Source organism: Channa argus, chromosome 11 (assembly GCF_033026475.1).
Source record: "Channa argus isolate prfri chromosome 11, Channa argus male v1.0, whole genome shotgun sequence".
Lineage (NCBI taxonomy): Eukaryota > Metazoa > Chordata > Actinopteri > Anabantiformes > Channidae > Channa > Channa argus.
In genome coordinates this window covers 12283339-12302297 of record NC_090207.1, presented here as the reverse complement: position 1 = coordinate 12302297, position 18959 = coordinate 12283339, and the positions used below count along the sequence as shown (strand labels likewise).

General features: G+C 39.0%; 2 protein-coding genes across 6 annotated transcripts in view; one reads left to right on the top strand and one right to left on the bottom strand.

Annotated features, from left to right (window-relative positions):
- Positions 1–853: 853 nt before the first annotated feature.
- LOC137135742 (probable gluconokinase) lies at positions 854–6169 on the bottom strand. 4 transcript variants are annotated; one of them, XM_067520271.1, is made up of 6 exons: positions 5643–6169; positions 4681–4763; positions 4539–4569; positions 4369–4455; positions 2586–2629; positions 854–2041 (listed from the first exon to the last, which is right to left on the bottom strand). In XM_067520271.1, the coding sequence occupies exons 1-6, from the start codon at positions 5658–5660 to the stop codon at positions 1669–1671; spliced, it is 636 nt and encodes a 211-aa protein (XP_067376372.1). In that variant the 5' UTR covers positions 5661–6169; the 3' UTR covers positions 854–1668. The 4 variants fall into 4 exon arrangements, with proteins under 4 accessions (XP_067376372.1, XP_067376373.1, XP_067376375.1 ...); XM_067520272.1 differs by having other exon boundaries at positions 4704–4763; XM_067520274.1 differs by lacking the exon at positions 4369–4455.
- The window catches only part of frmd3 (FERM domain containing 3), a 47469-nt gene continuing 34678 nt past the window's right edge, over positions 6169–18959 (top strand). For both annotated transcript variants that reach the window (XM_067520265.1, XM_067520264.1), the window contains exon 1: positions 6169–6514. In XM_067520265.1, the coding sequence (XP_067376366.1) occupies positions 6410–6514 (105 nt within the window). In that variant the 5' untranslated portion in view covers positions 6169–6409. The remainder of the gene's footprint in view (positions 6515–18959) is intronic.

Genomic DNA, 18959 nt, shown 5'->3' with positions numbered 1-18959 from the left:
TCTACAGTGCTGAGTTGAGGTGTGTATATGTGATTACATTTGAGGGAGGGTGTGGGCCATATGTGTGTGTGTCCTTGTGCACAGATGAGGAACCAAGGATGACAAAGATTTGACCTTGTTGTAACCTTTTATGTGATAAGACATGTTTTCAGAGGAGCTAAACCTGCCTCAAAGCAGTGTAATCTAAATACTTTGTTTTTTGTGTAAAGATTGTACTATAAGATTGGTTGGTGGAGCATGAAAGGCAGTTTGGCAGATTCTATGATAAGTTTTTTGGGTTTTTTTTGCAGTTGTTAGGTACTAACCTGGTCAATTTACTGATGTAAAGTTGCCAGACAATTTATGATGAGCAGAAATAACGTTTGTTAATCTATTTAGGTGCATGTTATAAACCTTTAATACTTAAGATACAATATTCAAATCAGCCATTTTAAACCCAAAATTCAGTGTCAGTAGAAGCAGAAATCAATTTCTGTCCAACAACTGAAAATGTCCTCTAAACCAACTTAATATAAGTTATGCGTATTTATAAGTTCAATTTCAATCATTAAAATGCTTAATTTTCTCAGGATCAGAAATGATTACTCTTGACATTATGCAATATATGAAGCAAACATTACCTTGTTGCAGTTTCTGAATGACTTTTTGTGGTTGGACAAATCCTAAAAAAACTTTTAGTTTTAGTAAAATTTAGTTGAACGATTAATGGGCAAATGAAGCAATGAATATCAATTTAATCATTAATAATTGACACACTTTCAGTTATGATTTTGTAGCCTTAGTGCTCTGTGTGATGAAAGTGTAAGCACAATGAAGTATTAAAATAAAACATTAAACACAGAATTCCAAAACCTGAGGAAGAAAAAAAAAAGTTTTTATTAGTATTTTATTAATTGGTGCCACTGCAATTGCAATTTGCATGTCTCTTATAGGCAGGTAACAAACTACATCTGTTGTCTGTGCAGTTGAACCGACTGAGACAATTATAATAGACACAAAACTAATGGAGACATTGAATTGTCGCAGTGTCAACATTAACCATCATAATTCTCCTTCTAAATACATTGACATAATATTTACATTTTCTTAAACTGGCCATGTGAACATAAAGCCTTATTCTTTCTTACATATTAGAGATTCATATCCTATTCCCAAAAACAAACAAACAACAATAAAAACAACAATTGGTTTAATGGTAATGTCAAACACTGCAGCATTCATTGGAATGACAGAAAGGAGTCACAGGATGACACAGATTCTGTGCTTCATTTTCTACCAAAGAGCTAATGAGAAAATCAAAACAAAACTCCCACTACTGCACTGAAACAGTGATTTCCTTCTCAACTTTACTAAGTAAAGGAACTAGATGTGGATGCAACATAAAAACTGGATCTTAACAATGATCACAGTCGTGCTAGCAGCTCTAGAAGCTCTTCTTAGGCACAGTGGTGTTTCATAAATTATGAATAAAATTATGCCTACAGGGACCTTGAATATCTGTAGCAAAACTTCAAGGCAATCACACCAATAGATACTTCACAGATGTCACCCTAATTGTGGGACTAAAGAAAATGTCAGGGCACCACTGAGGTTGGCAGGATTCATCTCTGACTTTGCAGTAAATATGATGATGATGATGATGGTCTCTACTTCATTCTGCTGATGTTGTTAAAATACTGCTGGTGTTGTCTTGAGTCTGTTAATGTGCTTTTCAACCACCATGGCCATATCAGTGATGCTCCTACTGATGTCTAGTGACAACACATTCTCATCATCCAATGGAGGCTCTAAAGCATCAAACTGGGAACGCAGCAAGTCTGCTTTCATGTAATGTCCCCTCCGGGCCACCATCCTCTGGTAAATGAGATCATAGTCGCCATGAAGGAAAAGAAAAAAGACACCAGTAGAGGTGGAAGGCTGGATTTCTTGATCTTGACTGGAAGAGGCAGCAAGGGCTTTGGAGCCATTGAGCAGGATTTGTCTGTACAGGCGCTTCAGGGCGGAGCACACCACAAGAGCATCAGAGCCTGAACTCCTTTCTCTGGGATGAGAAGATAAAAACATTTGCAGGTAGTGAGGGCAGGATCAGAATCCTGACATGTTGTGTGGATAACAATAAAAACACAGCAGGAAAAACAAACTTACAGTGAACTCTGGTCATAAACAACATAAAAAGAAGCAGGTAAAGAGAAAGTAGAAATACAAGGATGAGTAGATTGGGAAAAATATGTGTGTCAGAGTGTTTTAGAGTTAAAGAAAAAAATCTTTGATGTTTTAGAGAGAGATGGGACACTTCTCACTAACCACTTCTCTACACCCTCACTCACTTAATCTGTTTTTACTCTCCCAACTCTCTTTCCTTGCTCTCTGGTTTTCATCTCAATTTTCAAAACCAAGTCTGATATTTTTGATCTTTTTTTGAAAATTTCACGCCAGCACATCCTTACCTCACTGCCTTGCTCTTCAGCTGTCTCACTTTCTAAACTCGTCAGCTTCTCTATTTTTATCACCAAAAAAATGTTTTCCATGAGTCTGTGTGTAATAATCTGTTTATGTGCGTAAATGTAAGAGCAGTTTACTCCTACCTCTGAATAATTTCATGTAGTTTGAGAAGCCAAGGCAATCTGTCCTGTAGAGACAATCAAAAACAAAAATAACATTTGGTTTTTTTTTTTTTTTGGTAAAAACATGGGTAAGATCTTAGCATCATATTTGGTTTAAAAAAAAAGGGAAATGATGATTACAGTGGTGGCAAGTTAAACTGCAGCTTGAATAATGTAATTTCCCAACTGGCATCTTAACTTTTCTTTTTAATTTACCATCTACCCTGGGGACACTTAACCATTTTAAGTGTGTTCAGGGGTGCCCTGGTAGCTGACTGTGAACTGCTCTTCCTGCCGTAACCTTCCCATTTTTATCCGGGCTTGGGACCAGCACCAAGGTTGCCCTTGGTGCCCTCTTGTAAGTGTGTGAATAAAATTACATTAGAATTTGAATTAGAAGCAACATTGTAAAGTTTTTTGGATAAAAGTGCTATACAAGCAGACCATTTACCATTTAAAATGCCTAAAATATATATATAAAGAGAAATGTTTTTGATTGTTTTATTAGTGCCTGAAACATATTAAAACTCATGGTCTTTTTCGAAAGTTATGTGAGTAAAGTGAAGAATCAAACTTGGTAACTTGGTTTTAGGAGTTCACAGCTGTGAGCATTTTGGCTTCGACAAAAGCAAGAGAAGGCATATTTAGGGTCAACAGCAGAAACACAATTTCTGATTTTTCCTGTTATTGCAAAGGGTGTGTAAAACCAATCCCACACACTTCTAGTTTTAGGTCAGCACAGGACAGATTGTGAGGGTGAGCTGAGCTGGCAATGATTAAGTCAGACTAAAGGCTGATCTTACACCTATGCTGATTTGTTGTTGCTAAAAATAATCCAATCAGATAAGAAAACACATCTGAAAAATGTAAAATATATGTAATATTTATAAAACTAAAATAGTGTTGATAGTTAATCTGATTATGCCAAGGTGCCAATTTTTTCTGTTTAATGGACTCAAACAGTCTTTTAAAAAGCAATCAAGGAGAGATCAGGCAGACAGACATGGCAATGCAAACACCTTTGATTACATTGTAATCACAAATAAAATCTGTCCTAATTTGGTTACAACTGAAGCGGTGTCAGATTTTTTACCCTGCAGCGCCTCTAACACAAAGAGCTGAATTCACTCATATCCAGGCTTCTGAGAACTTGCACTCTCTGTTTGCTTATGCCAACTTCAACCTGCCAATTCCCATACAGACCTGAACCACATATTTTTGCTACAGCCTGACAGTAATCCTGAATATGCATTGCTGCTTCACTTCATCATGCATTCTCAAACTGCCAACTGTTGAGTATTTTTTTAAATATGCCAAGGCACTGGACAGAGCCGGTCCCAGAGTAGCTCTCCCCAGCATTCAAAGCAGATTTCTGAGTGGGAGGTTATCATCAGCCACCAAACACCGCTACCAGCAAACGGCTGCCAAATGTTGACTGGGGTTGCTCTGCCTGTAAGCTGGTATACTCAGCTTTGGCAGACAGCCAGTCAATTGTTTGGAAGTCTGCCTTTATTTTGAAAGTCAGCATGGACAGGGAAAACATAAATATTGAACAAACAATATAAATGGCTCAACTGAATGTGATGACTGTGGGCTGTTAGGAAAAGTTCAATTTCCTCTCCCCTGATGCTTTCACTGTCTGCTCTACTGAAGCTTCCTCCAGCTACTTGTTGAGTTTTCTGTGGCTGCAAGTTTGAAGAAATTATTTAATGCAGCACACTATAAATGGCTAACAAGACACCCCCAGGGACACAAACATACTCACCTGATCCGTGAGCGCTTCACCACGAGCCATTTTCTCTATGTTTTCCTGTGGGTGGTAATCATCCCCTTCATACAGTGGCCAGCCCAGCTGATCAATGGAAACAAACAACAGCCGAGTGTGTGGTTATTCTTTATGCCCAAAGAAGAATAACTAGGGATAAATACAATTACCTTTTCTGAAAGAACAGCTCCTAAGGTGCTTCTGCAAGAAAAGACAGAATAGACATTATTATTACAGAGAAATATATTTTCAAGTTACAACAACATGAATCTGATACCTGTATTTATGCATAGGCCATACTGTCACAGTTACCTATACACAGACAGGATACATACTTTCCACAGCCTGAGACTCCCATTATGATGTAAATCATCTTGTCTGTTGATCTTCAGACACTTAAAGAAAAAATCCGGTGAAAGAAAAAGCTGTTTTTATCTGTCTGTGTAAACTTGTCTGCAACAAATTGAGCATGTCAATCACAGAAATGTGTTAAAAAAATATCAATGTTCATGTGACGTAACCAAGGTACGGGAGGTGTTTATATCCTTTTTAATGCCATTAATCCTCTATTATGATTAAATATCCTGCACTAAAAATTTAACTCATGTTGATTGTAGCATACTTTAAATATAATATAGGCTCCTCAATACAGAATAATTGGTTCTGTGACCGTATAAAGACCTAAAGATCAGTATTATCTGATCTATTATTGGATACTGCATTAAAATGTGTGGTTTAATAATCATAAAAACACAATATTTTATAAGCTAAGCTTAGAGTGAGGCTGTGCATTTACGTCAGTAGCTACTGTACACAGCACATCTGTTGCACTCACGTTCATAGGGAAATATGTCTTTTAAATTCTTTATTTATTTGATACTATTGTAGTTACTTTGGAGATTCAGATTTCGACTACAGTTCAGAAACAACAAATGAATTATGTGTTTTCAAGCCACCAATGTGTATTTCAGTAAACTTCACCACCATTGTAATGAACCTTAAGGGCTTCCGTACTGGAATCTTACGCTTCGTTAATGAATGAGAAGTCCCCTGTGCCACCTGCCACTAAAAATATCGTTTACGATTGTTTTAAAAAGTTGTCAATATTTATTACTTATGACAAGTATCAGTCTTTTATGCTGCTAATTGGACGTAAATACTGAGGCTTCACCTAAACTACACTCGGTCAATAAAAATGAATATGTCGTTGTAAACTGTCTGCTGAGGCTAATGTTTAATACAGATGACAAAATCCCTTGAAAGAAAAGTCCTACCTCTGCGACTCGTACCATGGCCGCAGGTTGTGTTGCTGATGTACGTGATGACGCACAAATATCGTCATCAACCTTCGCATTTAAAGCGACAGCGTCGTATTTGGTGACAAGTTCTGACTGCGTTGCAGCTACAGTAAATTATCTGTCCCTGATGAAAATAAAACCGTCTGTCAGTTGAGTTTTAACCGCAGCTGTTGTCCATCTCATTGTACAATTATTTCATTAATAGCATGTACAATATTGCTGTATAAACTCATATCTCATTTTAACCATCATTGAACCTATAAAATCAGTGAAAACAAGATTTAATTATTTAAGTTATTGTCAGATTATATTTCATCAAGTGACATATTTGCATAAAAAAGGTTCATCCTGAAATTTGGAAATAGAGAAAAAAGGTGGAGGTGAGTCAATCAGAAAGACAGAGAGAGAGAGAGAAGGGGGGAGAGAGAGAGAGAGAGAGAGAGAAAGAGAGAGAGAAGAAAAACCCATCTTTCCTTCTGCAGATCCATCAGTGGGCCGGCAGGAGACGGGTGCAAACGATCTCCTCCCTCCCGCTCTGTTGCATCCATCCATTCTCTTATACATCCATCCATCTTTTCATCCACTCATTCATTTCCAAGGGCGTCACAGAGGGGGAGAAGACCCGACTGAAAGGCACATATGTACCCCTGTATATGCGTGAGTCATTCGTGCAACGTACGTGTGCGTCCGGTCTGGTCTGTGGATCCACTGACATGAGGAGCTGAAACAGAACCGACATAACGATGAAAATGCTCCGGTTTCGCAGCCCCAGCATCCGCTCCTTAGATCAGGAGATCATCTGCACGATCCGGCTACTGGATGACTCCGAGATCTCCTGCAGCATCCAGGTAGACGACAGCCTCGTCGGCCACATGCATTGTGCTTTGCGATTATTGCAAACATTACGGGGATGCAGCAGATATATTTCCTTAAGGGTGAATTAAAGTAATTCTGGATTTAATGCAGTAATAACCCCGCGACGTTTACTATATCGTGATTTCTCCACAACAAAGACTATTCAAATGTATTCCACAAGCTGCTGTGATTTACTGGAGAGGCTGCATGCTTTTCCCATACTGCCTGTACAAGATATTCAGTGAGGAGATGGGGAAGCACTGCCAGTAATAAGCCATGTATGTGTTGGGTGCAAGCAAGATGTGACCCACACGGAGAGAAGTTAGGAAGTACTTTGATTCATGGGGAAGGAAATGATGGAGCTAAGTGGGGAGGAGGACAGAGAGGTTTGCTTTTGGGTTATTGATTCCACATAGTGATCTCAGGTTCTGTGTTGTTTGTGTGAATGATTGTAGATTTGAAATGTCCTCATCATTTTGAAGACACATCAAACCCTTCTTACATCTTCAAAGACTTAGTTTTAAGGTGAAGACGATTTCCATCAGGTTAGGGTTGGGTTAAGTGGCTAGAGACTGCATCCTGCCAATGACAACTTAGTAGACCAAGGGAGTTTGACTCGTGCTTATACTTGTGTTCTTTCACATGCACCCAACCAAGAGAGTCACTACTGCAGAGCACTCAACTGATAGAAGCTTCACTCTTGTGTGCATTTGTCTTTATTTTCTAAGCTTGGGTTCCCTAATGAAACTACGAGAAAGCCTTTTTACGTTTGCTTGTCCACTAACTGCTGTATTAAAATGTTATGATGAAAAACACGATGTAGGCTATAAAAGCAGGTGAATGAAAATGACCAATGACTTTACAAAATCGTAAACTGTTATCTGCTAACTTTACACATTAAGCAGGTTAAGACCTTGAATCAGTGAGATCAGTGAGTTACAGCCTATGGCATATTTTGTGTTGCTAACTTTCCACTAACTGCAAACTTGGATTTGCAGTGGAGGGGTTAACATAGGCTAACAAAGAACTGATGCACACACCCACCATCATAAAACTGAAGTCCAGCCAACTGGAAAACTGACATAAAAAGAATTAAATATTAATAATGAATCCAGAAAATTATAGTGGGCTTTTACTAGTGACTCATTTGAGATCTAATGTTGAAGTCATTTTGGATCCCCGAACAAAGGGAAATATTAGCTTCTTTTGTTTTTTACAAACAAATTAGGTCCTGTGTGAGTCTTGGGTCCCTCTGGTCCTGAGCTGCAGCTGTTGCCAGATACTGTATGTAAAAGTAAAATCCTGTGAATCTGCCAAATTATGACTCAGAATAATAAAGCACTCACATGTTCATTAAAGAATGGTGCATAAAATAGTAAATTGCACCTACAAAAAAAGGTGCTGGATTTTTCTATTCTATTAAATTCGATTCTGTTACACCTTCAGCATTGCACCAAATCCTCCCAGGCAGTACCAGCTTGTTGACAGGGAAATTAGTTGAACAGAGTTGAGAGAGGAGCAGCTCCATTGCCTCATCCTGTGCAGCTCTCAGAAGAAGTCTGCTGCCTCTGCCCCAATGTCTGACCTTTAAAGACTGAAAAAACATCCACTTTATGTATAACTAACTGTCTTGGTTGCCTTCTACATGTTCCTAATCAATCATTTATCGAACACCATCAGGTGCATTGAGTGAAAAGAAATGAGAGGGACATGTCGCATGTTTCTTTGTATTATAGTCGTCCCAAGCATGTGCACGTGGGTGCTTGTGTCTTTGGGAGCACAAAAGTGTGTTAAACTCTGTGTACATGCCTGTGACTTTTCACTTTTCTGGAGATGTGTGAATGCCAGAGTCCAAGATTATGGATATGAAGGTGTGTATGTGCTTGTAGCTGTGTGTCTATGCACAATAAGGAAGTGGACATTAATATTTCTAGCTAAGTGCATTTTCCAGGGCTTTTTTTAATGGCTTTGTGTTCCGGTGCTGAGCTGCTCCTTCCTACATATTTCATGACATCCTGTGCTCCTCTTACTACACTTCTGCTGCTCGACAACAGCAGTTCTCTTCTTTCCACCGTACAGAGACTTGCAACTCTTACTTTATCTGAGTTATTTCCTCTGCATTGTCACTGTCTTTCTAATTTTGTCTGCTCTGCTTCTCACCCATTTTGCTCCATATGTCACGATCAGATGACAAGGATAGCAATAGTGAGCCCTATCATAAAAGCAGGGTTGTTCTTTTCAAATAATGCATGTGAGGACATGTGCCACAACTCAAATTAGTTTGCCTAATATGAGTCTGCAGTGACATTATTTCTTCAACGTTCTTCTGAGGTGTCAGGTCAAAGTTGCATTAGCCAAGCCTTCTTGGGGCCCAATGTTTGGCACTAAACATAAACATAAAATGATATTCAAAATAAAATTGTAAAAAATTAATAAATAGGATAACAGCACCCTGCATTGTGTCCCTGTGTGTTCGTATTCTATATGTGTGTTTATAGCCTGGGGGGTGAACATGTCAAGCCTCCTGGTCTCATGTTCAGAGGTAATGTTTAGTCAGACCTGCTGCAGGAGCAACATGTCACGATCAATACACAGTGACCTCCTCTGCTTTCAGCTCTTTGTTCCTTTATTATCAACTCTTCTTCTTCTCATCCTTCCATCTGTACTTCTCCTCTTTTATTTTCTTGTTTCCTACCAATTTATTTTTACAACCCGCTTATTCTCTGACCCACTTTTGGTATCACATTTACATATTTACTCCTCTGTCCATCTTTTCTCACTTTCTATTTTTACATATCTCATCTATATCCTCTACCTCGTTCCTTCTTCTCTATCTCTCTCTTTCTCCCGTCCTCCTTCTCCGTGACACATCATGTATAATTAAGGGAGATCACTGTTCTTCATGAGGCCGACATCAGTCAGCTGTCAGCAATGTGCTACACTCTGACTGTGTGTATATGTGTGCACATAGTGTGTGTAGAGTGGTGGTAAACATGGCTTAATAAAAGATGTAAAAGTTGCCACTGATCCAAAGTTCTTCAATTAAAGATATAAATTATCTTTCTATTCTTGTGCAGGTGACCCTAACAATACAGCATTAATACAGTCTATTTAAAGATACATAAGCATTCCTGCATTGTTTTTCACCGCGTCTGCTTTTTACTCGGTCAGGTAGGTGTATGTGTATAGCAGAGGTTGTGCTGGTCACCAGCATCTTTCTGGAGTGTGACTGTGTGCATGTGTGTGAGCATGCTGAAGCAGTGCTATTGTTTAAGCTGGAAGACATTCTTTGGAGCCAGTTATAAATAGCATAAGATTTCTATTTTCGTCCTGCTTGCTGGCACCTCTTTGATGCTCCTCTAAAGATCACTAAAGAGAAATTATTTTTTTTCAGACTTGACTGACTCTGAACTAAGAGGAGGCAAAGAGAGATGAGATGGTGGGATAGAGGGAAGGGAAACATCAAAGGATGTGGGGGACAGGGAAAGAAAAAGATGGCTAATGATATAGTACGACATGGTTGGTCAGACTGCATGAGCTGTGAGGAAAGTCAACAGGGTGTAGGAGAGAAAAGGAGGTGAAGAGGCTGTGGAAAAACAGATTAAATAGATTAAAACATGAAACAGATTTGAAATGAGTTTGGCAGAGCAGTCAGATTCTGAAAAACGAAGATAAGGTACAAGAGAAGGAGGGTGAAATGAGAAAATTATTCTAATGTTCACAGAAAAAAATCTTCAATAAATAAGTGATTGATCAAAAAATGAACAGCAAAAAAGGGTTATATGTAAGGAATTTTTTGACTGCAAGGTGGCTGTAGTGGTTTGTTTTAATGTTTTAATCAGGTCTCATTTCTTTTTTATATATTGTACAGCGGTTGGCTATTATGGTTGTTAAAATCTTTGTGGAGCAAGAAAGTTGTTGTCTTTTTTCTCAGTTCAACATCAGCAAACATCATCAGAAGGGTTTGATTTTGTAACTGTTTCCACTTGTTTTCAGAAGAAACGAGTGTGGTGTAAACACAAAGGCAACATCAAGACATACATTTCTACCAAAGTTTTGAAATGTGTAAAACATTTGTTGATAGTTTTTCTGTATAAACAAAACTATATTAAACAAGTTAAAGAAGAAACAATGCAATAATAGAGAATGAACATACAGCAATATCAGTTTTTGGTGCTATAAAGACAAGATAAAACCTGGAACATACGGAGACACTGTCCACAATCTGGTAGGAAGAATTTGTGATCAACTTGCTGGGTTATTTTTCTACCTGTTTGCTAATTCCAATGAAGTCTGTTCATAACAGTAGGAAGAAGCAATGACTTTGACATAATTACATTTAATTGATTTATTTTATGACGTACTATAGATTAAACATAATTTCTGCACTTCAGACCTCATCTGCAGTACAGAATGTTCTTGCAACAATCAATGTCCTGACTATTCAGTTGTAGTGTATTTACACACCATTGCTTATTGCATTATGCTGTTAAACCTTAGGAGAACAAGAGAAGGAGAGAGAGTAATTTGTAAGCAAACAAAGCTTTGACATTAAATGAGATCTTCAGAATGACCATCCCATTTTCACACACACTGTCCCTCAAATTGTTTGATTGCCACCAAATTTTGAACATTCTGCGGTGCAAAGATAAGCCCAATGTGTCCACCATGTGCACACACTCGTAACAGCAGTGTTGTAGTGACAGCTATGCTGTCATCATCACACTTTCTCTCGTCTGCCATCCTGTGTGTTTATGTCCAGCTGCACACGGAGGGAGAGTGATCTTCCATTGTAACGGCAAGTGCTTCTACTCCTAATGATAATTTATGGGCTACCTCCAAGCTCATTATGCTGTGTGCCTATCCATGCACTCAGTGTGTAGAAGTACATGACATGTTTTATATCATGCATGTTCATTTGGTCACAGTCGGAATGATGAGTGCCGCTCACAGGGATGAGAAGGATTATAAGTTTGATATATATAAATAATTTAAATAGTAAGATTACTAGTAGAAATATATTTATTAGAAGGATTTAAAACATACGTATTACATTAGATTAGTGTTTCTTAAACGAATGCTGCCATCTTGATTTGCATTATTTAAAACAAAATAGCTTCACAGTAACGGTAACGCTGTGCTTCACAGATAAAAATGATGCATAATGTTGATTAGAAAAAGCATGGGAATATAAAAACAGCTGTGCTAGCAGCTCTATGAGGTTGCACTTTTTTAAATGCTAAAGTGAGCATGCTAACATGCTGATTTTCAGCAGGCGCAAACTATCCCAGGTTCACTAATGGGCTACTTAAAATTACCATGTTATCAGACGAAAACACAAGCAAGTCTGTAGCTTCAAGCAGGCGTCCATTACTGAGGAGGTTAAACTGAACATGAGCTGTAATGCAGCTTCTGTCATCAAAACCTCACTGGAGCCGTGTGGGTTTCATTCTGATATGTGACACCCTGCCTTGTCTCATCATAGTGATTCTCTCAGTTTTCTCAGTGGTGGGAGGACTGAGGCAGTTACAGAGCCGGAGGGTGGAGCTGAGGTCAAACGTTTTTTTTCTAAATGTTTCTCTCTGGATTCTATAATTCAGCTACTAGACTGGAAGTGTGTCATCCTCTGCTTCTCTCCTCCAAACCTGTGGTCAACACAGCTTCAGAGAATGATTTGTATTTGCATGCCACCTCTGTAACTGACTGTGTTGTGAAGGAATTATCATCGCAGGTCTCCTCACTGATGAGTCCAGCTGACCCACCGCTAAACAATGACACACCAAACAAAAGTGTAATATTTACTCTAAGTGTGATAAATAAATTAGACTAAACTTAGATTTTACAGTGCTATAAATAGACCGTACATGGAAATAAGGTTTAAATTCAAGTCTTATCCTCCTCTTTAAACCTCTGCATTGCTTCTCCCGTACCCAACGTCCTGCACATTGATTCGTCTCTGCTGTATCCTGGTCAAGCCTCCAGATCGATCCATTCATTGGCTCTGGGGTTTGATTAAATACAAACTGGCTTTAGAAATATCAGCGCTGTTAAAAATAGGAGGACACTGTTGTCACACACGCACAAATGTCTTATTACACACGTACAGATTGTAATTGGAAAATTCTGTAAATTGGCAAATTGGTCCACTAGCATCTTTAATCTCTATTTCTCTAGAGACTAGGAGCAGTTACAACTGAGAAAAGCCTTGAATTAGTGTAGTCTTTGCTTTAATGGCAGCAACTTCTAAATTGGTTTGTGTGGAGGCAAAGAGGGCTCATCATTGCCTTTAGTCTAACTCTTATTCTCTATCTCCTTTACTTCGATCCTTCCCTGTGTGTGCAGATAGGAGTGTGTGATAATTTATTCACAGGGGATCTCTGGATTTTAATGCTTCATCTCCTCCTCATGGTGTTTCAGTCAATTAGATATGCCTAATGTCATAAAATGAATTGAATTTAAGTTGATAAGAACCAGTCATAACTGAGTTGGCATGCATATTAATTAAACAACAAGCTCGTCTTTAACTGGGCCAGGGCACCCGGGGTCCTAATGCTGGGTTCGGTAATCACAGTCATGATCAGAAAAAATGGTAAATGTTCTGCACTTATATAGTGCTTTTCCACCCATTGGCACTTAAAGTGCTTTACACCACTTCTTATACACCGATTCGCACTCACAATCACACACACTCATACACCAAGCCCTGGCCAACGCTCACTTGGAGCAGCTAAGTTAGGGTTCAGTGTCTTGCTCAAGGACACTTCGACATGTGATCCGAGGAGCCGGGGATTGAACCACCCAACCGTGGACAACCGCTCTACCTTACTGTCGACCCAAATGATCTCGCTGCTTTAGGCTGCAGCTAAAGATGTGTTATTATTAGACAATATACTGTATGTGAGTTGTTACATCAGTTAGTCTAATTTAGAAACACACTTAATTCTAGCATTTGTCATCTATTTTTGTAAATAAATACCAAAGATTTAAAGCAAAAACTCTGATTGTGTGACCTGAAAAAAAACTCTTATTTTCATTTATTGCTCTGTTTGTTCCATATTTTCCATTATTACTATTTTGCATAATTGTATATTATCATACACAATAATACATTTGTATTTCATCATTTTGGAGAAGGAATTACAAGAAATGGGTTTAAACATAATGCAATATGAATTTGAGGGAAAGCATCATTACATGCACTCAGCATAATGGGATATTGAGCGTTATCGTTCAGGTCTCTCTAGGAAGACACGAAGATAGTGTTGGTGGCAAATACAGTAACTACATTACAAATGAAAACTGCTGACCAATTATCTGTCGGTTTCAGAAAGTTCCACAAACGGTCAGACACAGACTCCCACCCACGCCTTGTCCAATTACAGGAAAGGAAGGGGGGGCGATTCCCAATGCTTTAAGTTATGCCACCTGCCAGCAAGGCTTTTAAATGCGTATACACCTCACTTAACAGAAACACACAAACACTTAGCAACAGGCACAACTGGTGTGAGTTAGCATTCTTAGCTACGTGACTCAAATATAATAGCCCTAAACTTTTTGATGCCACAAAGCGGGGTTAAAGCTACAACATGAAACTCTTTGGAATGAAATTACAGTAGGCTCGAAGACTCGAAATCAGTCCACTCCACTGTTTGTCCAGCAGGTAGTGTCTTATGTGTGTCTAGTGTCTCATTAATCTTATGAAATACAATAAATACCATCCATCCATCCATTACCTGTAACTGCTTATCCTGCGTCACGGTGGGACTGGAGCCTATCCCAGCTATTAAAGGTCGAGAGGCTGGGTACATCCTAGACAGGTCACCAGTCCCAGAGCCAACACAGAGTGACATACACAGACAGACAGCTATTCACACTCACATTTACATCTACGGACAATTTACAGTCACCAAATAACCTCATATAAATGTCTTTTGACTGTGGGAGGAAACCTCAGTATTCAGAGTGTCACGATCCTGTTCCCTGTCTTCAGTTTGTCCCTGTTTTCCCCAGCTTCACTTCCTGTTCCAAGCTTTTATTTTGTAGCCCATCAGCCTATATTCTGTTTTTCAGTTCTCTCTACTACCTGTCATCCGCCCTGATTATTTTCACCTGTGCCCCTGTCTACTTAACCCGGCTTTTCCCTCTGTTCTCTGCTAGTTCGTCTTTGTTGTTTTTTGCATGCTTCTGCACATCAAGCCTCTGGATCTTTTCCATGTTTTGGCTCCTGTTTCTGTGTTGTGCCTGTCCCCTTTATTTGGACTCTGTTTCTATCATTTGGATCTGCGGTTTGGTTACTTATTACCCTTAGTTTGCTTGTTTGTTTTCCCAGTTTCCTTGCTTCCCCAGCACTGTTACAATTTAGGTTGTCTTCCCTCTCTCCAGTATTTAATGTTCTGGTTTAGTGTGTTTGTTTATTGCATGTGTTTTCCTGTCCTCCTTATAGAGTTATTTTCAGTTGTGTTCACCCCCCAGTCCCCTCCAATAAACCCAGTTAATATTAAAACCTCCTCTTGACATCTCTGTACTTGGGTCCTTAAAAGCTACTATTCCATCCATGACACGGAATATCCACGCAAGTATGGGGAGAACATGCAAACTCCACACAGGAAGCCACGGGGACCAATAAATACCAGCCATACCATTTTCTCTTAATGGTTAGAAGGTTGATCTTCATGGTTCAATGAGTCTGACTTACTGGAGACTCACCTCTTCACTTACATTTTGGAACATTTTAGCTAAAATTTTTTGAAAACTGGAGCTTAAAGATAAAGTATTCTGGCAGTGTGCACTATAGACAAAACTTGATTTAAAGAACTTTAAGAGCTCTTTGTGAATTTGCAGTAGATATAGAAATTGATTTTTATTTTTATTTTTTTTCTCAATTTAGTTTGCTTGGTCTGGACTCTGAAGAGGCTGCTTTACTGATGCAAAAAGACACACATGAACACACACGCATCAAAGTGCACTTTGCTTTTGCTAAACTGAATGCACTGTACACTGAAGCTCTATTTAAAGTGTGTGTCTGTTTCTGTGTGTTCAAGCGAGGCAGAGAGAAGAGCACTTTGCCGTCATTAGGTGAGATCATGTAGAGACAGGATGACCGGGTTAATTTTTAATGCCCCGCCTTTGGATATATAAAATATGTATTCAGCCCTTGTTGGACATGACATAGACTCTTTATATCTCTCCTCCTCACTCTGTCTCTCCTTCTCTGTCTCGGTTGTCTTAGTCAGTCTCCGAATCTCTTTCTTATTTCATCTTTTTTTAGCTGTGTTTTTGGCCACTCTCTCTTTTAGACTCTTGGCTTGTTTGGTTCTCTATCTGGTCTGCTCTCCTCCTTCTGTCATGGTGTCAGTCTGCCTTTTTCTCCCTACGAGCATCTGCCCTGAGAACCAGATGGAGGAAAGGTGTTTGATGATCTGGCTAGAAACAGCTCGCAGCAGGGCTGCTTTTAGACTGTTTTTCCACTCCCTCTGTCTCTGTTTGTTTGCACTTTAGATTGAACGGCTTAGTAACGTTGTCATGGATCAGCCGAAAAATCCTAAAGAATTGTAAAAGCGCTTAGCTGTAGAGACACAATCGCAGCTACAACCACAGGGATGCACACTTTATTTACAGCTTATTTGTGTCACAGTGATATAACGGTAAACCTGAACCATCCAATAGGGACACTCAGTCCCAGTGATCACTGACAACTGATTGTTGCCGTGGTGATGTAACTAAGGTCACAGGGGACATCCACACACTGTGCTGCTCATATTTTTAAACTCAGTGTTGCACAAGTTGCTTGTAAATGTAATCAAATGGTCATTACTCACTAAGAAAGTACTTACAGTACTTTACTGATTATTCAACAGGAAAAGTTAGTGATTACATTGCTCATTAGCTTTGTTACAAGGCCTTTAAACAGTGGCACTTCATCATTGTTCAGTTAGCATGTTTGCTTTTTTATCAGGAGTTAAAGTTCCTTTATTGTCCCTGTGTTCACTGGGCACATGGGTGCAGGACAGACAGTAGTCTCAAAGAGGAGAAATATGTACAATTGTCATCCATTAGAGTTTTTGAGTGGGAAAGCAGCCTCTGAAGTCAATTTGCTTAGTCAGTGAATCTCAATAAAGCTCACACACTTTCTTCTTGAATCCAGACCACTCACCCCTTCATTTACACTTCCAATAAGACAGCAAACAAGCCCACCCCCAAAGTGTGACTGAGTTTAGTCTGAGGCTACAGTAAAATTGAGTGAATAACTAGTGTAGGAATGGTGGCCAAATAAAAATTCCTATGTGCATATATATGAACTCCTTCTCTGTGTGGAGTTTGAATGTTCTCCCCGTGTGTGCATGGGTTTTCACCGTGTACTCTGGTTTACTCGCCCTGTACAAAGACATCCATGTTAGGTTAATTGGTGACTCTAAATTGCCTGTCGGTGTGAATCTGAGTGTGAATGGTTGTTTGTTAGTGTATGTCTCTTTGTGTTGGCCCTGAAATAAACTGGTGACCTGTCAACTTCTGACCTGACCACCTGACCACTGATGACTTCTGCTATTTTTGTTTTGTTCCTGTGACATTTACAGAAAATATCCAGCTCCTTTGCTGGTATCAGCCCCAACAGTACACTGCAATTACCTCACAGAACAGATTGTTTAGTGAGAAATGAAGCATGACTCACCAAGAAAAGTATTTAAATAGTGGCCTTTGAGACAGACGGTAGTGTTTACCCAACACAACATACAGTACAGTATGGGCAGGAATATTTTACATGTTAGTGTAAAATATTGTAAAATGATGAGCGGGCAACTGAGAAACAGTCAATCAACGATACTGGTTTCAGAATCTGCATCAAAGTGCAGTAGTGATAGACTTTTTCTGAACTTAAAATAAATGTTTTTTATGTTTTGTGACTCTATTGTTATCTGTATTTGTAATACAAAAGGGGAAATAGTTGGTTAAAAATGAGAGTTTATTATTGCGTTTAGATACCATTGGCATAAAGCACCTTCATTAAACATATAGGCTCATGAAGACAGGCAAAAGACAGTAAAGCAGGAAGTCTTTGAGTTGCTGGTGGGAGACTCTATTTTCTTTCACCAGTTTGAATCAAACATTAGTAACATTTCTGCACTCAAACGGGTTGTGAGTTTTTGTTTTAACTGCACTATGTGCTTGTTTACTGTAAATGCTGGACTTTATTGAAGATGAGCATGGGTCTGAACATACTGGACAGGTAGGAGTGCAACCTTTCAAGTTTAAAGTCAGCTGCAAATATCTGCACACTGAATTAGCAAACGGAGTGAATGAGTAAAACTAATAGCCTTAGATTGTCTGTTAAGAAAGAGTAAAACATACCAACCATTATTGATTACTGGGACAGCCACTGGACAAAATGGAAGCCAGCAGGGATTCTGGGTACACCTCCGCCATTCTCAGTCATGTGAGACACAGTCAGCGGAAAACACAAGTGTGTGAAGGGTTCACAGTCAATAAAACAATCACAGCAGTTGCCTCCAGCAGTTTAAAGTGGATCCTGGACAAACCAGCCAGGGTACAGCAGTTGAATACATCAAAGAAGTGATAAATTGCCACAGAGACATTTCCTGATCTTAAGGTGCACTGAGATTAGTGATGATGCAAAGGTTTACATGTGGTCTAACTGAAATAGCCTGAAGGACAGTTGTGACTGTGTGTGTTTTTAAATGCATGAGTGTGTTTACATGTGCATATGCTGATGTATAAGTTTAAATATAGTGCATAAGTCACCGAATGGACCAAATGGAAGATTTTCTACTGAATCAATCAGTCGTGCTTTATTGAGCACAGAATCCACCCCCATCAGCAGGTTATAGAGCAAGTATAGGACACAGACACAAACACACACAAACACACACACACAAACACACACACACACACACACACACACACAGAGAGAAACACGTGATCATGAAGCCTAAACGGATCTGTGATGCTTTTATTATGAAAAATCAGTTAAATATTGAAAGCTTCAGGGAAAGTATATTTCTTCAGAGATGCGATAGAAACACAGACCTTAAAATTAACTAAGTAGCCACAGGTATTTAAACATTCAATGACTGGTTTTATATGTAAATGCATATATTATATAACCTTGGCCTATGTAGATGTGGTGTTTTTGTGTACTAAGCTAACATACACAATTACAGTGTATATGTGAATCCTTGTCTGCATGTGTGAATTTAAAGAGTATTTATCAACCAGGGGAGCATGTAATGAATGTAAAGTTGATATTGATCTTTCTCTGTATTCACAGTATTTAGGAGCAACATTTACTGGAAAGCTAGTTGGCTGGATATGACCACAGAAAATATATAATCAACAGAAGCTGCTGATTAATTTTTCAATAGCATGTTTCACCCTGATAAAACTGCATGTACCTCACTGAAATATTACCCAAGAGAGGGTTGT